General features: G+C 38.0%; 1 protein-coding gene across 16 annotated transcripts in view; it reads right to left on the bottom strand.

Moving 5' to 3' along the window:
• The window catches only part of LOC108975004 (protein-methionine sulfoxide oxidase Mical), an 84668-nt gene that overhangs the window by 3656 nt on the left and 57880 nt on the right, over positions 1-23132 (bottom strand). For 6 of the 16 annotated variants that reach the window (XM_018943186.1, XM_018943187.1, XM_018943188.1 and 3 more), the window contains 8 exons: positions 22633-23105; positions 22512-22573; positions 21295-21543; positions 19470-19988; positions 18589-18858; positions 18040-18523; positions 17719-17837; positions 10580-17495 (listed from right to left, as the gene is read on the bottom strand). In XM_018943186.1, coding sequence (XP_018798731.1) covers positions 11034-17495; positions 17719-17837; positions 18040-18523; positions 18589-18858; positions 19470-19988; positions 21295-21543; positions 22512-22573; positions 22633-23105 — 8638 coding nt within the window. In that variant the 3' untranslated portion in view covers positions 10580-11033. Of the gene's footprint in view, positions 1-1903; positions 2118-4091; positions 4125-4901; positions 9429-9489; positions 9649-10579; positions 17496-17718; positions 17838-18039; positions 18524-18588; positions 18859-19469; positions 19989-21294; positions 21544-22511; positions 22574-22632; positions 23106-23132 lie in introns of those variants that run through there. The other 10 variants (XR_001993836.1, XM_018943194.1, XR_001993837.1 and 7 more) reach the window with 8 other exon arrangements.

Genomic DNA, 23132 nt, shown 5'->3' with positions numbered 1-23132 from the left:
TTGTTACAACTTGGCACCAACTAGCTTTATACCAAGCTTAATCTGTACATAAATATGAAATATCGTGTATATTTCCTTCAAAAACATAAAAGACAAGCGCAAATTTAACATAAATAATTGCATGCGTCAAATTAACCATAATATCGATAATTACTCCGAAACACTATTCAATTGAAAGCAGGTATACCTATCCCTATCCCATCAATCAGCAGTGAATAAATTAATTATACGCTCAAATGCTTGTTTCGTAAGGACTCGGCGTTATCAATTTTATACGACAATTCGACTATAAATAACAAATCTAGGTGAAGCTTTCATACTCGCGTAGGTTTAAAGTTTTCATGAGAGTTTTTTAGGTTGGGAAATGCACGTTATTTGTCATCGACAATCGATATATAAAAAAATTGCACCAAAATGGTAATATAAATAAAATTTGCATTTTTTTAGTTTATGGCGACTCAAGTAATTTAAAATAAGGAAATACGTTAATTTCAATTGTGTCAAAACTAGAATATCCTTAACTAATAAATAAAGTTTCATATAACAATTTTTTGTCAGTGACACTGTCACTCAGTGGCCCGATCTGAACCATTTCTTCGCTGCACTGGACAATAATCCATGCCAAATTTCATGAAGATATATACCGTAAAATAAAAAAAAAAAATTGTGCAAGGAAAGTTATGTTGTTGTTGTTATGATTGTATAGTTGTATGACAGCTATAAATGTTATGATGGTCCAATATCAATATAAATAAAACCAAAAATGAGCAGTTTCTTGGCGAGAAGTGGACGTGTGCAAATTTTTAGATCGATACCTCAAAAACTGAGAGACGCATAGTACGCAAAAATACAGACAGCCGGACGGCTATACAGATGGACATTGATAAATTGATCCAGCTCGTCATGCTGAGTTCTTTTCCTTTTGATTGTTACAATTTTGGTGACAAACTTAACAAATCCTGATCAAGTTGCATATGTATATTGGTATTGGCTTTCAACGAAATCATCTATCTAATACATAATGATTAATATTTTAAATTTTTCCCACCCGCAGTCAAGCTAAGCCCTTATAAGATTTGAAGAACTTTTGACAAGTATGAAAATTTATCAGTGCATAAACGAATGAACTATTTATACAAAAATATTTATGTTTCATTTCATTTACTAATAATATATAAGTAACATATGCATACATATATGAACCCAAACTCCCGACCGAAACCGAAATCATAACATAGCATTAAATGATGAAAAAATAATAATTTATTTGAAATCAAACTAAAATGTAAAATAATAATTATTAAACAATTAACATAAATATATAATGAATGTATTTTTTTTTTTTTTTTAAATTTAAAAAAAGTTGCCGACAGTTGCAAAATCGTCTCATAATCTCAAATAATATTTTATTATTATTAAAAATTGTAAAAAACATAATTTTCATGCCGATTGATATTGATTGTATATAGGCGTGTGCATGCATGCAAGTGGAACCATTATTAATGTGATGATTTTTTTAATTATACTTAATATAAAATTAGAAAGACGTGGATTTTAAGCAAATATGTATTTACGTAATCGTTGAATTTATTTCGATTTATGATGAACATTTTATATTTCGTTGTATGGCACATATATACATATTCTTGTATGTAGGTACGACCTAGCTAGTATACATATGTACATATGTATGTATTATAATGTAAATTTTCTTTATATTATATAAATCGTATATATTTGTGTTATTACAAAAGTATATAATATTTTCATGTACATATATATGTATATAAATGATAATTACTTCATAAACTAAAGAAAAAACATAACCTTAGAGCAATAATAATATTGTATTTTTTAACATTAATATATTTTCACTAAAATAAAAATAAAATAGTTGTATCTCATTTGTGCCCACAAGCAAGTGGATGGAGTAGTAGAAGTGTTGTGGAGTGGATTGTTCTGAAGTGTAGAGTTAAAAAAAGACTTATACCAAATGTTCGCCTCTGTCACCCAAACATATACACAAACATACGCATATGTTTGAAGCCACTGAGTGCCGAGACGAACACACGCACTTTCTCTTTTACTCACAACATGTGCAATAAAATCTATTTATTCTGTAAGGAAAAAAACAAAAAAAGGGAAACAAAAGAAATAATAATTAAACTCCGAAAACGTTTGAATTACAAACGAATAATTAAAATCAAAACCAACAATTTTGTTAGAAAGCTCACATCATGTACGTGCGTTAACGAGCCAAATTTAAATACATGTATGCTGCATGTGCATACAAGCTGTTGCAATGCACTGGGTGCTGCGTGCATCGACAAGAATACTAAACCAAAGACTAAGCAGTGCAATTAAAAGACAAAATATGCGTTTAATTGCGTGCCACAAACAGGTGTACATACGTATGTGGGTGTGTTTATTACGGTAAACGCGTTGCATGCCAAATGCAGGTTTGTAGTGCGAGCAAATATTTTTATACAATGAATTTGGTGACTATTACACGAGCAAGCATGCCAAAAAGAAAAAAAAATTAATAATAAAAAAAAAACGAAAAACACAAAAATAAAATAAAAATTATGTGCGTATATACATAAGTGTTTGTATGTTATGTAATTAGCTATGTTTGAATCAAGTTTTCTAAAGTTTACTTTCAAAATATGTAACCAAATTTTTCTAACCTATTCCAAAGTCTCACTAAAAAACTTGGCGGCTTCGCTTTTCTATCAATAACTAACCACAAAATAAATTAGAAGAATTGCTATGGATTTTGTTTTTTTACTTATACGATTTATAGAATTATAATGCACATGCAATACATATTAGAATAGAGAATCTAGAATATTATAATATTTTTCATATGACTAATATGTAGCGATATGAATTTTTGTGTATTTGAAAGAGCACCCGACCAACTGGCGATGGTGGTTGACTATGCTTTTTATTTTTAATTAATACTGCGAGTCATATATGGTAATCGCCTGAAACAATTTTGATTTCATTTAGCGAGAAAAATGTTTTCCAACTTTTGAAAAAAAAAAAATTTGCTTTTAATTTAACGAGAAAAACGTTTTCAACTTTTGAATGGATGAACTCGCCAAGTCATTTTCTTCTCTGTGCTAAAGTATGGATTAGTTAACCAATTCGGAAATCAAAAACCATATGCTTGACTCCATATGCATATTTGTGATAATTTGCACGGTTATGATAACACATAAACCTGTAATATGGTGAATTCAACGAATGGGAAAGGGGAAAGAAAAATTGACTGAAATTTCTATCGACTTTTTTCCGATTGGGTGTGACCGGAACATGGTTCCGAATTCTTTAATTAGACAATTTTGTTTTAACGATCAAATTTTCAAATTATTTTCAGTATAGTTTTGCGATTGTAAAATAAAAAATTAAATATATGTAAATGTTAATGTAATTATTTGTTTAATGTATTGTTTGTAACCGTAATCAAAATCTTTGGCGGTGGCACAGTTACTTAGTTATGTATATTTTTTATATTTTTTATGTTTATGACTTTTTTTAAAACACCGTGTCATCAGTATAAATGTTATATAATTCTACTCAAAATCAAAACTCATTTTTGTATTTAATATAAAATCTAGAGCTTGCTAATACCAATACGATAAATGAAAGTCAATTATTACATTACTTCGATTAATTTTATTTATAATCGTCGACAACTTTTTTTAATTGATTAGGAAGTGACTACGAAATACTAACTACATAAAACGTGTATAAAATACGTAAAAATAAAATAATTTGTAGTTCAAGAGCACCAATAAGATATTACTAATATTACTAATGATAGAGATGTTCTGCCCTACAAACAAAGACTCTTTTAAAAATAATGTTGCGAAAAATTATGAAAGAGCTTTTATATTTTTTGTTTTGGTTTTTTAATTTTCTTTTAAACAGTAAAAGTCCAAATGCCAAATTTAAAGTTAGTTTGGAATAGAAGCGTTTAGAAAAAGCATTAACATGTACATATAAGCGAAAAGAAAGCATTGTTGCATATCGAAACAAATGAACTAAGAAATACAAGTAGAGAGCTCAAAAAATGTTAAGCTTACACCAAAACCGATACTCCTGACATCGAAGCAAGACTGCAAAAACGAGAGACTCGGGTTAATTGATTGTTACGCATATATACCAGTTTATAAGATACAAAGTTCTCTTCACACACAATATAGCAAAATTATATGATATACCTGTAGTATTTACGTATATATGATAAATATGTACACTAAGCTGAAGTATAGAAGAACAGTAAATTGTATTACGCAAAAATTGATTTCCCGATTTTTATAAATGAAAAAAGATACTCAATATGAGCTACAAGTAAAGCATGCAACAGATAACGAAATGTATTGAATTCTGTTTTGTTTTGTTTTCTTTATTTTGAAACATTATAAGTGTGTAATTTTCGGTGAAGCAGAGGGCTTTTAAGAGCATTTATCTTGTATGTGGATAAATTTTACCCAGAAAATACTTGAGCTCTTTGTACATTCTGAACCAATAATAACATATTAATGGCATGCCTAATTAATACAACATAAATAGACAAATTAAGTCAATGAATCCAAACAGAACGAAAAGACAATAATAAGGAACTTCGTGGAAAATCCAGTTCTTTTATAGTCTTAAGTTTGCATCTTCACTGAATTAAGATTCTTGAATGGACTGTACAACTTAAATTTACTTAACACACACATTCGTACACATACAAGCCATCCCACCACCAAACATTTGACTTGCAGCACACGATCAACAGCAGTTAGCTGCGAATATTATAAGGGATGTCAGTGAGCAAATACACACACACATACACATCACACAAGGCTACAAAAAGCAGGGGCGCAATTGGAAATCCGTTTACTAACCTTGGATCTCTCCTTAGTTTTGGGCGATATGCGGAAACGACCAAAAACTCCCATATCAATGCCGCTCGAAGCTGTTGTGCCATTGTTGCCACTAGTTCCCGGACGCTCTGACTGTGCAGAGCCAACTGCGCTAGTTGCGCTACCACCACCACCGTTACCAGTGTCCTTTTTCTCCTTATGAAAGAAGCTCGATAATGATTGTATCAAACTCTTACGACGTTCGGGATCCTTTTGTCTGCGACTGGTCTTGCCTTTGGCCGCACCTTTGTTATTGATGCTTCCCATGCTGGACTGTATGGAGTTGGAAGAGAGTAGCAAATTTGGATCGGATGTGAAATCGGCACTGGCGCCGGTTGGTTTCGTATTCGAATTGACATCGGTAGATAATTCCGGTTGTTTTCCCGTCAAGTACGCTAAATCGTTGACACTTTTCGATGCGCTCAACCGGCGATCACATATGCTCTGTTGTTCCGTATCGTTTGGTGATTTCAGCGGAATTTGTGCCTGTAGTGCGGTAGCAGTATTATTTTTGGTTTCCAAGTGTTCGAGATGCAAACGTTGGCGCAATAACTGCATTTTGTCCTCTGGGCTGAGACCGAGTTCAGTGTTCGACTTGAGTCGAGCACGAGCGCGTGCTTCGGTGCGTAAATTCTCAGTCGATGCCGAAAGAGAGCTATCAATACTTAAGGTAGAAATTAAGGCCTTTTGATTACGATTATGACGCGCAGGTGCAACTGGTGTCACAAAGTTGTAAGCAATTTCATTCTTCAATGTTGTTTTGTTGGATTGATTCGGTAAGCCGTATGAGAACGATGGAGTTTTAGTTAATTTGTATCTTTCGAATGCATCCAATTGCTCGCTGGTCAAGTGTTCGCTGAAGGGTCGTTGATGATAACCAATAATGCGGGTTGGCGAACCGCCGGACATACCATAGGCCGACACATATGTCGATGATTTTTGTAGTGGTATACTATCTCTGAAAATTGAGCAATTTGAACGTTCTTCTGTGTCCCTTGCTGTTGTCGTCGCCGGCGTTGCTGCTGTAGATTCATGATAGTGCGCTCGACTGGTGCAATTGGTGTCAGTAGTTGTGGTAGCCGCCGCGATTTTCGGTGTAGGACTTAGACTAGAGCCACTTGCATAACCGCTTGTTAGCATCGTGCGTTGGCGACTGCGATGCAAACGTTTTTCTGCATTTAACTGTTTCTTTGATTGGAGTTTGTCCATGACTAGGTCATGTATCAGGTCCTTCTGCTTGGTGCGTTCCTTTGTGATCTCCTCTAGCTTGCGTGTCAATGTCGGAATTTCAGGTACCTTGTGGATTTGTGTCGCCGCTGCGGAAGGACTGGCAGTTGCCGTTACAGATGCATTGACAATCGCGTTTTCCGATTCGGCTGGTGTTGCTTCTATCACAGTTTGAGCATTTCCGGCGGGCATTTCACCTTTGGAACTCTTTCGCCTTTGTTTACGTACATCGGAATCACGAGCCGTACTGATTTGTGTAATTTTTTGCTGCAACGCACGAACGCACTCCTCATAGGACAATTCATTTGAGGGTTTACGTGGTGCTGTTTTCGGCGCAATAGCTACAGGTGCAGCATTTTCTTGTGAGACACCATGCGGATGTATTGCTTTGTTCGACGAGGTAGTTGAACTACTCATTGTTGTGCATGTTGACTGTGAGGTTTTTGGATTCTTATCTGAACTACTGGGAGTTGAACCAGTTGTCAATTCAGCACCTTTATCTACAATATAAGCACTGTTGAGCACATCAGCTACTTTTGGTGAAGATGAGTCAAGCGGACTGGTTACAACGGTTAACGCTTCACTCTCTTCCGTTGTGGTCTTAGTAGTGGTGGCGGTCGATAACTGAATTTGTGAGTTTGGTGTTGCTGTGAAGAGACTGTCGTCCTCCAGATCGTTAAGTGTGCTGGAATCGGTCAGTGATTGTGTCATGAGTGAAGGCGGACCCGTGGCTTGAGATTTTTCCGCCAACGATGCTACCAAATGTGACTCTTCATTCACAGGGGTCTTAAGCATATCATGTTCATGATCATCGCTTTGTAAGATATAAGCCCCCTGTTCAATGTAATCTACACCAAGTTTCTCATCACGCTTGGTAGCAACTGGTTTATGTGTACCAGCTGCAGATTTGAGAGAATTTGTTTTTTGCGAAGGCGTTTGCTTTGGTGTGTCTTCGATAAACTCCACGTATCCGCGATTCCGCAACAGCGCTGTGTTGGTAGCAGAATATCCTTCTGCACATGAACCCTCAGAGCCGGTATCCATAAATTCAATATCATCAATATCGATAGATTTCAGTATGCCCTCGAATTCCGCAACCGGCGCTGTTTTATTTATCTCACCCAGCATTTCAATCGTGGTCGGCAATTTCGAAGCTGCAGACATCCGCCTCTTCTCTTTTTTATTACGCTTAATAGTTCCCTTGTTAGAGTTAAGCACGAACTCCATATCAATGAAATTCTCTGAAATACAATCGTCCGCTGTCCAGTCCGACAACTCTGTTTCAGTTAACGCCTGAGTTCCAGTCAGTTCGGTTTCTGAGTCAGATCCGCGAGACATTACTTCGCCCGTCGGTGTTATATCACTGTCTACAAGCGGCGAATTTGGTGTGCGGTCTATGGCAGAGCAGGCGACTGAAGCAGCTGTAGGTGTTGTGGGCGTGTTTGGTGATTTTTGAACAGTATTCAAATTCAACGTAAGTGGCTTTACCGCTTTTGTATGTTCCATAGTTTGTTCAACGATTAAAGGTAGATGTTTAAGACTTTCTACCTTATTTTCGTTTTTAGTATCGAATTTAAGATTATATGTCTTTATATTTGGCGGTCCGCGTTCTGGCAAGGGTGGACCTTTCTCAGGCAATGGAGGTAATTGTGCTTCATCAGTATACGCATTCTCTGTCTCTTCATCCTCATCTAATTTATTTGTTTCAGCCTCGATTACCGTACATTCCACCGGTTCGGGTGTTGCAGTAACTGGTTCCAAATCTGCTTCGTTTTCATCCTCGATTTCCGAAGTCTTGATGGCAGGTGTCTCTGGTACGACTACGCCCGCGGGTATTTCCATGTATTTCAGATCTTCGGGATCACCAATATATTTACCGTCAATTATCATCAAACTATCAATTTGCATGAGTGTTCCGGATGTGTCATGGATTTCTACACGTGGTACTTGATGCCCAATAGCCATACCACCGGTTTGTGTATCTGGACTAGTCGTTGACTCTAATATATAGTGTTGTATATCTTCGATGCTCGATGAGCCAGATGCGCAGCTGGAGCCCTCGGTTGATGACATTGTGTCCGTTTTACGTGTGCTCCACGGTATGTTCGGCACTTGTATTTGTAACGTATCGTTCTCGAAAAGTTCTTCGAGTTTTTCTGGTGAATCCATTTTTTCCTCATCGCAAGAGTGACTCAAAAGATGTTGTTGATCCTCTGTTTGACGTAATTGTGTTGTCTTACCTGCTGATTTTACTTCCTGCCCAATATGACCCAATAAATCGGGTATTCTTTCTTTAACATCTTTCGATACATCGGGCTTCAGTTCTTCTATTATGGTATTGTCACTTTTTACTGGTGATTCGCATGTAAGATCTATAATTTTATTACTATCGGCAGTGAGCAATGCATCATTATTTTCAGGGGAATTGGGTTTCATCTCACCATCGTCAACATTAATGTTCTCAATGAAATCGATATTCGATTCCAGCATTTTCGTTGGTATATCTACCTTCGTAATATCTATTATAGATTTTGCTTTCTCCTTTTCTGGGGTAACTAAATCTATTGTGGCTAAAATTGTGTGACTATTAGTTGGCGTTGAAGGTGATTTTTTGTTATTGACAGTCTCGACTAGAGCCGTATTAACAGTCTCCGAATATTCCATGCCCTTATTCAGCTCATTTTTACTATTCACAAACACGTTTTCCTTCTCATTATCCGTCGAGGCAGTGGACGAGGCCTTCTGTATTGTAATTTCAACTTTTAGATCGTTCAAAATGTTTGTTGTTGCCGAACGCATTAAATCGTTGTTTGTACTTTCGCCTAATCTCGTACGATCCAAAAAGGTTTTCATGCTGGCTGAAATGCCGCTACCTGGATTCAGTAACTTTTGGCATTCGGATATATTAGACTGGAAACTTCGTATGCGTGAGTCGAGGACCGAAGTAGAGCCAGATTTTTGTATCTTATTGCCATTGCCCTGTTCACCAAGCAAATAACGTTTCTTGAGCTCTAGACTTTTCTTTGAGGCGATGCCCTCCGTACTGGCCGTTTTATTGAGCAGATAATCGCCGGGACGTGGATTTTGTAAGGGAGTACGACTTTTCGTTAAGAGCGTCGGATCCACCTGTACAAGTGGTTTGAATTGTGGTTGTGGTGGGTTCACTTGATACTTCTGCAGATAACTGCCTCTCAAGTTGTGTGCATTGTGTGCATTAGCAGTGTTGGCGGATGGTATGTGATGTCGTTGACTGGCAGTCGAAGCAATAACGGTAGATTTTACCTGTAATAATATTAATTATGATATGTATACATGCTTCTATGCGTTGTTTAGATAATCTTACTTGAACTTTTGTTGGTTTTCTGAGGTGAGTATCATCGATGAATATTTTAGGTGTCTCACGAATTATTTCATCGTGATCGAACTCCGAATCAGTAGAAATTTCCGTGGCTGAATTGAGCTCAACCTCCTCGGGAGATGTCGACTCTGATTCGCTTTGGACCTGCAAAACGTAAATGCGTATTATTTAATTGCCGAATTGCTAGTTTAATTATTTAAAGGCAATGAAGAAACAAATTTCGAACAAATATACAATAAAGGCTGTGAACGTTGTGTACCAATACACAGTCGTCAACAAAACCAGGCAGGGAGTAGTCGGATTTGTGGATTTTGGCTTGTGATCTCTTCACTAGCGGTTTAGTCGATATTTTAGTCGTGTTGCGAGTGTGGAAGCAAATGGATTCGCAAAATGCATGCAAAACGATGGGAGCAATGATATTTCAATTCATTACACAACAATCAGCAATGAGGTACGATCCAAAAAGGCACAGCACAAATGAGCACAAGTACTACACTTGAAGAACGCATTTATAAATGTTTTGATTAATTTATTAATTAAAAAATATAGGTATTAGCATAGAACGCGGCAAAGTTGGTTAAGTAACGCTAACAGTGGGTTAAAGTGAGTTCAGCGCATAATGGACGCACATTTTGTTATGCCCGCATATCATTCTGGGTTAATATGGATGGCGCAAGTATGTCTCGATCTTTCGATCTCGAGCGTAAACAAAGCCAGCTAACTTTGAAACAGTTATTATTTATAGCTTGATACGCACTTGTACGGCAAAGCGGTATTGGTTTGGTTGGGTTATGTATTAGTTCTTTTTTACCTTCACAGATCGTACCCGATGGTGGTTATTGAGTGTTAAGCCTCAACTCTCTCTTATTGCACTTTGTCATAATTTTTGTTTTAACTTTTTCAATTCCTCTTCCGCTCTTAAATGTGAATGTGTGGGAGACAATTTTGTTAACCGCATTCAAGGATTTATATGTTTGTTTGAGGCACACCGAGCGTAAACAAGCTGGCGGGCAGTTAGGCAGACGTTTTTGGTTGAATGGTTGTTGGTTGGTTGCTTGGTCCGTTGGTTGGTTGGTCGTTGGAGGGTCGTACGTACGGGCATTGCAACGAATATTTTGTTTTTTGTTTTTGTTTATGTTTGTGTTTACGTTTACATTTATTTAAATTGATTACTTTAGTTCTTTAGTGTGTGTAATGCTAACTAAAGACTTTGATATGTGTATGTTGTACTATTTTGTTGAGACTGGCGTTGGTTTCATTACATTAGTTTGTTATTAAATTTTTTTTATTCAAAATTGTTTATAATTCTTACAAATATGTGAATGTACTTATGTTTTCAACTTGTTTCGTTCGTTAATTGAGCCAAAATATGGGTAAAATCACTCTTTGAAGTTTCTTGACTTCCTTTGAGTTTTGTTCGTGTTTTAGTTGTTGTTGTTCGTTGAAAGCATTATGTTAATATCTCCAAAATCTAATGTTAAATATGGAAATTTAGTGCATCTAACAAAATAAATGAATGCATATTTCTTTTAAGCTATAACGCACGATTCTTTGGAGTGTTCCCGTTCACGGTGCCGCGAGGGACTACGCCTAGTGTAGTCGTTGAAATGCATGCTGCGTCCAAGGGCGCCACCGTACGCCGCACTACCTGTAGTCAAATATGGATTGTGGTTTAAAGAAGTGGTGCTGGTATATGGTAATGTCGGTGTGCCATAAAGGCGTCGGTTGCTCAACGCATAATCCGAATTATATGAAGGCGTGTAACTATAGTGACTATTTGACAATCTGCTATGATCGCGTCCAAGTGTTCGCGAAGTGGGAAAACGCGTCAATTGTTTGCTCTTATAACCGCTGGGTCGATAACATTCCAATTCGTCTTCAGCAGCATCGAGTGCCTCACGTTCTATGCGCTCTGCGTTGACTACATCGCGTAAATATGGATTTCGTTCAGCGGCACGTTCATTGATAAACTCACTTTTACGATTATGTAAGCGTTTGCTGCGATCCAAGAGCATTCGTGTATTGGCGTCTATCGTTTGTTCGGGTGTTTGACCAACTGGTATGTGTCGCACCGGTCGTTTCGGTGCACCACTGATGGAAGTATGTGTAGATGAGTTGTCAAGACTCGATGCGGATGACCGCGTACCGAAATTAAGCGAGGGTTCCGCTTCATAGATGGAGGTGATGGGCGAATCTTTCCGAAGATCTGTGATGGACTTTGATGACATTTTGCCATCACTTAGTTCATCGGTAGCCAATCTATGCCGAGTCGTTGGTTGTGGTGAATGTGATTGCATTTTGCGGTATTTGCTTCTGTTCTTGGAGATCTTTCTGATGAAATCATCGTCGTCTGAGTATTGTTCACTCACTTCGTTGAATACCGTTTTGCCATCAGGCCATTTGCGATTACGAAAAACTTCGGCGACTGGTGATCGTGGAGCTGAATTGGCGCGTTTCACCTCGATCACCGTGTCGGGTGAATCACTCATATCGATCTCTGGTGAAAGCTCCGGCTTAGGCCATGGTCTATTCTGAAAAACTTCGGCTATAGGTTCATTGATCTCTGGTAACACTATCGGTTGCGGTTTTGTGGGAATTTTCAATTTTTCTGGCATCGGCGCTTCCCTCGCTTCACCATTGCTCATCAACTCGATAAACGCAAATGAGCTGCAACGGGAACTAAGTGAAGGTAAATCGTCCGTTTCAGCTGGTATTACAAGCTTTTTAAAGTTAGGTGGTGTGACCTCTCTTTGTGTGCTAATACTATCTTGTGTCCCCCGACGCGAACTCAGTGGTGTGGGACGTGGTGTTGTGCACTTAGAGTTGTTGTTGCTGTTGATTCTACTGACCGCCTGTGGTTTCTTTACTTTCGGTATATTTTCAATCTCTCTTTCGTTTTTCTCCAATTCTTTATATTCTTTGTCACGTTGTATCAATGCTTGACGGCGCTCCATTTCGAATTCTTCTATTATACGACGTTCATCTGAGTCACTGCTATTAGAGGATATATTATTCAGCAGTCTTATTGAACTCGTTGGCGACACATCTTTTATTCTAGTTTCGTCTAAACCACGACGTTCGGCATGAATAAATTTACGTCGTGGCATAGGACTCGCCGGCATTTTAGTCATATCCCATTCCAAAGATCGCTCTTTACTTGAGGCTTTGCTGGAATTTGGAACGCTCAAAATCTCATTGCTGTTTGATGTTTTTGTATTATCTCCACTTAAATTGTCTTTAAGATTAGTGATCGTTGATAGATTCTCCGCTGAGTCTGAATTGCTTGCAGCTTGTAGTAGTCGCCATTGCATCAGTGGAGAGTTACCTAGGTCCACATTGGAATTTTGGGTTGGTTTGCGTTGCGTAATTTTAGAGTCATTGAGAGTAGGTAACTTATCACTGTCAGTAGAAGATTGCGATAATTTTCGCTGTAATAATGGACTCTGTTTGAGAGGTGATGTTGTTTGTTCTAAGACTGAAGATTTTGAAAGCCTTGGTGTGTTAGGAATCGCTTCGGAGTTAATTGTTTGCCCATATATTGCGCATCGTGGTTGGTTTCGCTGCATTGCTAGAGATTCGGTTGCATTGCTCGCTTTTTCATCAATGGGGACCTGCGAATTTCTTCGAAGGGTTCGCTGCATTTCTGGAGACTCGGGGACATTATTCGTGTTTTCATCAATAGAGGCCTGAGAATTTCTTCGAAGGGCGATTTCCGTTTCATTGGATTTAGTTATTATTTGACTAATAGAAGTGTCGGTTTTTACTGGTACTTTAGGAGCCACATTCGAAGTGATATCTTTAGTTGGTTGCTTATTATGAGAATAGTTGACTCTACTTTCTTTGTCTTTTATGGTTTGCATATCATTGATCTTCCCATCTTCTGTTTGTTTTATTTCCACAACGTTTGAATTTTCTTTAGGTATATCTTTAACAGGGAGTCCTTCATTGAAAACACTATTTGAACTTTGTACATTTCTCGTATTTTCAGTCAATGGGCTTGATCGTTGAAAAGAGACTGGTTGGTTCTGGTAATGGCTTTCCTTCACATCCTCCAATTCATCTTCGGATATGTTACGTGGGAACTTGTGTATTGAAATGCCACCATTTGCTGCTAATTCAGCAGTTAAACTTTTTGTGAATGTGGTTTGCATTAAGTCCTGCACCGATGGAGGCATATTGTCGGGACATAATTTTGCTAATTTGTGTTTGATGCGTTGTGGTGCAATGGGCGCTGAAGCTTCGCTGGAGGATGATGTACTTTTCTGTCGCCGTTGTGGACGGACGGGGAAAGGCATTTCTTGGGGCTCCATGTATAGCATTGTCTGTATACTCTCGAGAGTTAAGGGTCCTGTTTTGGCGGCTGCGAGATTGCAGAGTGTTTTTTGATCAGCATTAGTCGTGGCACTTTCGTTATTTCCATGCTCATTGGCTTGTATGAAATCAGATGAAGCTTTGGGCGATTCCAGTGCTTCAAATTTGATTGTAGGCACCTCATCCTTTTCTAAAGACTCAAGTCGATCAACAAAATCTGCGTCCTCTTCGATCGGAGTGCTCTTTAATGGTATGCGTGGTGTGATGCCCACCAATTCATCGTTCGAATCAAACTCCACATTCACTAACATTTCATCTGAGAACTGACTAAATAACTTTTCAATGCTTTCGTCCTCTGACGAGCCACGCATGCGTACTGTTGTCGGTGCAGCACTGGGGCTTTTACTAATAGACGTACACAATGAATCACATTCCTCTTCTGTATTGGCATTTTGTTCGCTGTGTTCGTTAGAAAGCCGTTCTACAATATTTTGAAACAGTTCATCCACATTTCGATTATCTAGCGAACTTTGCGTTAGTTTTATGGCTACAGTATCCAGTTTTTCAGCCAGCGAAACATCTGAGCAGCGTCGCGAATGCAGACTTGCGGCGGAATTGCGACGTGAATTGCTTAACGATTTGTCACAGCCAGTCTTTGGTAAATTTTTTATGTCCTCTACAAGTGGCCGTCTTTTTAAGACCGGTGTTTCCGGTGCTGAATTATCAGAGTTGTTGGAGTTCTGTCGCGATAAAGTTTTGGTTTGAATAGCCGTGTCAGTAGCAGTGCACGCAACGCCATTGGATCGGTTTGGATCGCAAGGAACTTGAGCCGTAATAATATTTTGGTCGTCAACTGGTGCTACCTTGGTTTCTAAGTTAATTATACTACCTTTTTCTACTAATAGTAAGGTTTCGAAATCTTCCATTTGACTTTTAAGCGGCGATATCGCCTTCCTTGTTACTTCTGCTGGTTTTGAAACCTTGTCGAAGTTGTACTTTGTGTTTTCGGAATTGTTGCTTTGACTTTGTTTTGGTGAAGGCGACTTACGTTTGGCATTCTTTATATTAACTTGTAAATTTGTAGACATTTTCGCTTTCGTTTCTGTGGCTTTATTTAAGTTCTTGCTTGGCGATGATGACTTCTTCACTGTGCCGCCATTAACTAAAGTCTTTTTTGTGGTTGCCACATTTTTCTTCTCCGGTGATTTGGTTTTAATTTTTTCCGGTGATTTCGATTTGATACCGAAAAACTTGGCAAACTTGGAATCCCGATATTGCACTGGTAAATCTTCGTACTTTGACTTTTTCAATGCTTCGGTTTTGGCTGCCGCTTCTTCTTCTTCAATCACACGTTTCTTCGAAAAGTAGTTATTCCGCTTCTTTTGTAAAAAATTGGTTGCTTCATTACGCCATTCAGACTTCAGATATTCCATTGTCTTCTCCAAATCACTCAATGAGTCTGATTCACGTGACATGATAGAATCATGAGAAATTAGTGACTCACGCGACTTGTTTAAATTGCTTATGGTTGATTCCATACGCCGCAATTTGAACGATTGCTCCGAAGACTTAACCGAACTCATTGATTCGAAACGTGCCAGTAAACCTTGTACACCGATGGGACGATCGCCGTCCTCTTTAGTTGTCAATTCGTCTTTCGCCATGCTTCTCTCTTTTGAGAGTCGCTCGAATTCTCCCTCCCCCAGAGATTTGGTTTTCAGCAAACGCTTTTTATTGCTGATTGTTGCCGGTACGGCTATGCCTAAATCTATGCCCGTTTCTTGGAACATACGCTCAATTTTATCTGAAAGATCTTCACTAGGTGATTTTTCCTCCTTGAATAGTTTCGAATACTCCGCACTGGGTGAATGCATCTCCTTATCGGAGGATTGTAGAATTTCATCTAACACCCGATCAGATTCATCACGTGGTACAATAGATTTGTCTTGTACGCCATTGGCCTTTTTCGTTGCGTTTCCTCCCACCTTCTTTTTGGGCACAATCTTTTTTATGATCTTCACATTACCCTTCTTTGTCACAGCTGCCGTTGCAGTTGTGGTTGTGACGGCGGCTTGTCTGCTTTTTGCAGCAACATCTTTATTGACTACGACTGGTGTAGATTTCTTCGACAAATCAACGGCGCCGTCCAACTGATGATCACGCAAACTGAACGCGGCGTCTCCCAGTGAAGCTTGTCGCTTTGTCGCAAGTTTGTTGACCTTAACGGCCGTTGTGTTTTCATTGCTTGGATTTGGGGCTGTCGTTGTCGGCGCAGGTGGAATGGCATTCTCCGTTTGCGACTTCTTCAACTTGTCTGCAACTGTCACTACGGCACTGCGGTGGTGTGGCGTCGGACTGCTGGGAAAATATTTTGCTAAATCAACATCCTTTAAATTTTTTTGGTTTTTATTGACCGCAGCGGAATTGGTTTTCTGTTGCTTTTGGTCGGGAAAATATTTGGAGAGATCTACGGATGGGTTTGCTTGAGAACTAACAGTTGGCACGACCATTTGCGATTTTATGGCATCCATTGTGCCGGAGAAACTCTTTGCTTCGATTTCCTTCAACTTTTCTTGCATCAATCGTCTGTCGACCTTTGGTGAAAATTTACTCTCCGCGTCATAAAACAGCTTACCCATATCTGAATTCGACCGATTAGGACCATATCCCTTATCTTTGCTATCATCAATGCTCTTCACAAGACCCAGTATGTTTTGTATCTGAATTCGGCTATCATTTGTTATGACCTCATCCTTAGAGGTGAATTTTTCCGAACGCTTAAGACTATTTGTCCGACTAACAGACTGCTCGCCACTTTTAGCAGATTCTTTATTTTCCTGCGTAGCTTTGTTCTTAAAGCTATTGGAGCGACTAGCACTTGCACTGGGCTTTTTGCTGGCACTGGGGCTGGCAGTCGGACTTAGCTGTTGTCTTTTAAGACTGCCTTGGCGATTGAGCGAAGCAGATTTAATCTCTGCTTTCAAACTCGCCAATACCTCTTCAGGTGAAGTGGCTTTTTGAGCCGCGGCAGATTTTTTAATATCTGTGCTGCAATTCTCGTTACTCTTTTCGGATTTTAATTCTGTTTTTAACGTCTCTAACACACTTTCAGCCAAGGTAGCAGTAGGTTGTTTTATATTCTCATCAGTTTTCACATTTTTTTTCTGCTCTTTTAGCACATCCTGTTTCGGCGCAAAACGATTTTCAAATGCTGACTTGGGTGCCAGTGGATTTGAGTTGCTCGCAGAGTTGTCAGCCAACCATTTTTCTTTCATTGTTAGTTTCTTGAGTATATCGCTCTTTACTAAATTTTCTTTGGCTATGGTTTCGATATCCTTACTCATTTTGACCACACTGTTGAGGCGGTGTAGTTTCTCATTAATTGCCTCAATTTCGGCGCTAAAGTGGCGTCCAGAGCTTTGTTCCAACTTCTCAATATCCGATTTTGTAGGTGGTGGCCCTTTAGAAAGGGCGTTTGTGGTAAGTGCTGCTATGTCACCAACAAATGAGTCCACCGACTTGAAGGATTTTTCAGAGTTATATGAATTTTCGGAACACTTATCAATATCTGGTTTAGGGTATTCCTTTAAGGCAGGCTGTTCAATAGGCTCATTACCTGGCGGAACCGGAATCATTTCTACATTTTCAATGCTTTCGTTATTTTCAACTGGTAATTGAATCTATTTTTATATTTTGTTTTGTGGATTTGTTTGAAAATTAAATTTAGTACAAATTTGTGTGATAATAATGAAACCAACACCATTAAATTTTGTATTTCAAGGTGAGTATATGTGATGACAATTGATAGAAGAAAATAAATACAAAAATAAAAGTGATTTATTGCAAGAATTAAAAAAAAGAACATAAGCTATCAATAATATGACATCAATGATTAAAACTCACCTCAGTTTCCGTGTCAGTGGGCAAGTTCGCGGGCAGTGGCTGTAGGCGCACTTCTTCTCGACGTAGTTCGCGAGCCTTCTTGAAATCTTCACCTTCGGTATCGTCTTTACCATCGTCATCTGAGAAATAGTCAATGCAAAGCAATTATAAAAAAACTCATAAATAATCCGAAATACCAAGTATTTGAGCACGGTTTAGATAAATTTTAATAGATCGAATCTACACCCCGAGTTTTTGTTGATATGGGTGTAATCGTTAATTAGTGTGAAGAAGATGCTAATTTACTTTATATGATTAATACTACGAATTTGGAAAACTCACCCGCAATTCCGTCACTCGAATCATAAAAATCATCCGAATCATCACTATCGGAGTAATGTTGTTTGCCAATCCAATCGGTGGCCAATTGTAATGTTTGTGCGGCCAATGGTGAGTCATTTGCCTCTTCGAACATATCAGCATCGGATTCGGTATCCGAGTCATCGGAACTGGAGAGATCCGACTCAGAATTTTGATTAGATTCAGGCAAGAAATTTCTGCCCGACCACTCGTGCTCATCGAGTATATGCTCCTCCGAAGGTTCACCATCGGACATGGCATCGGTATTCTCGAATTCGATACGTTCCGGTGTTTGACCACGATCCAATAAATCGAGCTGTACAACGCTGTCAGCGGGACCACGTAGTTTATCAGGCGTTTTGGGTAGGTCTGTTTGTGTGATTCCACTTGCAGCGTTCGTTGTTGTGACGGTAATGTCGACAGCAGCAGCTGCAGCGGCGGCAGCTTGTTGCTGTTGTGTTGGCTTCTGAAATTACATAGTCATTATTTGACTTTTATGCATGCATACATATAAAAGTGAGTGATATTTACCCTTTGTCCTGGTTTTCTAACTACAGGACGTATAGCCTTTGCTGGCAGCTTAAAGTGTTGCGTGCAGTAGAAGCGCCCATTTGGATCGTCGCGATCGAATGCATAGCCGCCGAGACGCAAATTCGTGTGACAATGATGACACTTCAGACACGAACGATGAAATACGAGATCTTCGGCGGTGATTTTTTCCATTAAGTAAACGATTTGCTTGCAGAAGTGGCACTTTTCGGACGCGGCTTGCTTCTTAAATGCCAACGCGACCTTAGCGCTCTGGATGATGAAAAATATGATTATTATTAGATATAATCTTATAAAACTCCATTAAAAGCACTTAACGATATGATTAATGATACAAAATGGTGAGCTCAAATGTTATTCGAGTATGAGAGCTTGTATGGGTATGAGTTATGTGCAAAGATGAAGGACGAAACACCTCGGAACGGAACTAAAATGCTAATTAAGAGAACCTTTAAACCTCAATGCATTAACGTATGGCGATTCAATAAACATTACATTAACCATTCCGATATAATTTCCCTGCTTCAAGAAATTTAGGTTCTTTCTGGAGCATTAATATGATACATATAAAAAATATTACCAAACAAAAAATCAATTAAATGATAAACGTTGGATAAAACGAGAAAGCAATAACTAAAACCCAAGCAACACAAAAACAAAGTGATCACCAAAGGGTCGACTTCACTGAACTGCCACTGAAGAAAAGTGTAACTAACAATACGTAAGCGTAGCCATAATAATATCAATATAGATTAAATTATATAACTTCAATACTAAAGTCGTACATATGATGCTTGCGATTGTTCGTCAACGTCTTCAGTGCAAATTAACCGTAAAGTCGACCCAACTAGCACATTACTCACGGATTTCGGCGCGCTATTGACAGCGGCGGGAGTAGGACTCTTTTCGTCGCTCGTTTTATCATCTTTTTTAACAAATTGCCCAGCAATTGATGCGACCTTGTTACGGCCACGTTCACCAACTTCCAATATGGAACCCTCCTTTAGTTGTTTATCCAAATTCTTTAAGGTTTGATCGATCTCTTTAAACTTCTCCTCCACAGATTCTTGACGCGTTGGTTTTGCCATTTTATTTTGTCTAGCCAAAAATTGTTCTTTACTCCATTTCGGCACCTTTTCACGTCCTTTCGGACCGTGTATTTCAGTTCGTTTTGATTGTTCGATTTTCTTTTCGATTTCGCGCACATTCCAATCATTGCTGTCGATCTTGCCAATGGCACGCATTAAGTCTTTGGGCTTCTTATCGTTGCCACAAGCATTCTTCGAACTTATGCGTTGCTCCATAGATTTGATGCGATCACTAAACTGTTCATCCGGATTATTTCGTGGCATTGCTGATGGTATATCGCCGCGATTGCGATCCTGTACATGGCATTTCATTGAATTTCACAGTTCGTCGGAGGTAGGGAAGTGGAAATGGGAAGGAGTGATGTGTTCAGTTTTAAATTTTAGCAAAGTAAAATGTAGGAAAGGTGGTCGGAAAGGTTTTTATGGAGAAAAAGAAAAAAATCATGATTTCAATATAAAAAAAATTATAGCATTTTGCAAATAAGTTGTACAACAATCTAAATGGAGCTTAATACTAAACAAAAAAGGTACACGTACAGTAGAACTTAAAACACTATTATAATAAAATTAATTAAACACAAACTGGCCACAGCGAAAACAAAACATATATCAAGTTATGCACGAATACATTAGTCGCTTTCACTGGTTAGTTGCGATTACACGAAACCCATGAAACTAAATAAACATAACCTATTTAATGACTTCACAGACAAATTATCACACGCAACTCTATTATAAACCAAAAACATGAAATGTATAGATTTTATGCTCAAAACAATAAGTAATCTTTGATTTTTCTAAGTCAAAAACTATTTTATGTGAAGAATCACTCAGAACTACGTTCAGCATACTAGGACCCAGTGACTACTGAAGGTAAAAATTATATAATTTTTTAATAGCTATCGCCTGTAAAAGTCGAAATGCTGTTGTAGAAATCAATCAGCTGTCCCGACAACAGCACAAAGTACGTGAATTAAAAGAATTAAAAGACGTAAATTAGTTATAAACAGGAGACAGGATATAATAACCTCAAAATTTACGATGAAAAGTATCTAATCAGGAAAATTTACTTAAAAAAACTTTCGGTTCTTTAAAATCTAATCAAGCCTGTTTATTAATTATGAAGACCAAATACTATATAGTACAAACTATGAATTCAGTAATACTGATATATTGTATATTTTTTTCTAATTAAAAAAAAAAACTCGATTTTCCAGTTAAATAACTCACTTCAATACACTTTAATATCACAACTAATGCCAAATATGCTTTTCTCCACCAAATAAGTATTAAATTCTTTTACTCTTACAGTTAACTATTGAGCAAAGAACGATTGTATTATTTAAAATCCAAGCGGCATATTATTAAAATTTCTCTAAAAAAACTTTGAAATCCTAGTTAAGAAAATAATTCATTCAATATTAGTTATCAACGGTTAACGGCGATTATTGCAACACTCGACATCAGCAACATTTCGCGAGTGTTAAGTAGGTTAGCAGGAGCATTTAGAACATGTAAATAGCATTGCACCATTCACGCCATCAAACATGGTGGCAGGCAACAGTTAACAAGAAAAGTACAACAACTTTGACTATCTTACAGGATACAGCAATTTGCGCTCCAAATCCTTTACGCGATCATTGAACTCCGGCGCATGTTGACGATATATGAACAATGAGTAGTCCTCAAATGCGGTGGGATCGTCAGTTTCACGCAGCAATGTGTTGACTTGCAACATTTGCAAGCTCTTGTAAAAGTTCTGTGTCTGTTGATAACGTTGTTGCCGACGTTTGCTTATACGCTCCTGGCGATTTTGTTCGATTTCTTGTAGGCGCTTTTGTCGTTCTTCCTAATAAGTCGTAATAACAGCAATTTGCAAATTGAGCAGAGGGTCAATAGGGTGTACATACATATGCTTATTAAATACATTAAGGGACCTGGCGTTTGATTACGAACTGCTTCGGAAGGATATGCGCAAACGTAAAGTGAGTAAATGAATATAAAGGTTAATAATTGTATGGATTTTTTTTTTATGAAAACTAGTGATGAACGAGTAGGTAATAGCAAACATTTGTATGTGTGAATGTAGTCAGATTAGTAAAACAGATGGGAGGTACGAAAAATGCAAAAAACCATGAGAGCACATCAATAATATATGGTGAATACCTCAGAGTGTAAGTCTGAAAGCTCATTTATGACGATGCATGTACTCTGATGATGACGGTCTAGCATAATATGAACCTTATGAAAATAATAATACACAAGCGTTTCGGTACGTTTTGTTTTTCAAATGGAATAATTTACAAATAATAATCATCACATGTGATAAGATATATGTACATATGTTCGTATGTAAAACTCAAAATATATAACTTTTTCGTGTTGTTTGTGTGTGTTTGAAAAGTGATCCTGACTTCTGATTCAAATAGCATTAACAAATTGTTTAATTTTTATTTTTAAATTCATTGTTTTACCAATTCGTGCTCTTATTCAAGTGTTTTTGTTTAAAAATTAACTTGATATTTGTTATTTTTTTGGTAAAATTAATTTTAAATTTATTCAAATCATTTAAAAAAATTAAATTTATCCAATAAAAGCCAAATTTGAAAAATGTTAAAAAATTAAAAATTTCGAAATGTTTATTCATTTTTAAGATTTCTGAATATATGCTTAACCTTCTTCATCTCAATTTAAATTTTATGTATGTTATACTATTACTGACAATTTCGATTGCAGAAATTTTATTTAGATCACTTTTCAATGTCTGAAAATGTAATTTACAAAAGCATCCTTTATTACCGCTATTGTGGTACTCACAATATTAGCAGCCTTCTCGACATTTCTTCTCTTCTTGGCACGACGTGGTGTATCGGTTTGTCCTGCAATGCACAAATTCACTGTATTTGCTATTTTGATATTTTTTTGCAACTTCTCATACCTTGTTGTGGCGAACTGGCTGCTGCTGGGCCGCCTGCAGCCGGCTCATGCCTGCGCACGCGTTTCACACGCTCTTCATCCAGCACCGAGCGGCGTTGCACTATTTGCGGCACGTCCACCATATCCTCAATAGGACTTTTTGCTTTCGGATATTTCGGCTTGGTGGAAAGTTGCAACAATTTGGAGAAGTCTGGTTGCGCATGCGCATTGTTAAGACGATATTTTTCGCGCAGTTCTGAGATATCCATCTTGGGATGTTTCAGATACGGCACTTCACCGCGGAACACTTCACGCACTTGGTTCAAATAGTGCAGCCAGTGGCGTGTATCCACTTTCTCTAGATCTACAGACTTCTCACCGCTCATGATGCGTGGCAGTTGATATTCCGCTTCTAATATTCTGAAAGCAACTTCATTACGTTCAGCCAGCGTTAAGTCACGTGTTGCTGAGTAATCGATTAAGTCCGGCCGAAAACTATATGAATCGTTCAAATGAAAACAG

This window comes from Bactrocera latifrons, unplaced genomic scaffold, assembly GCF_001853355.1.
Source record: "Bactrocera latifrons isolate USDA-ARS-PBARC rearing strain unplaced genomic scaffold, ASM185335v1 scaffold_60, whole genome shotgun sequence".
Taxonomy (NCBI): domain Eukaryota; kingdom Metazoa; phylum Arthropoda; class Insecta; order Diptera; family Tephritidae; genus Bactrocera; species Bactrocera latifrons.
Note: the sequence above shows the minus strand (reverse complement) of the source record. Positions and strands in the feature narration are given on the sequence as shown.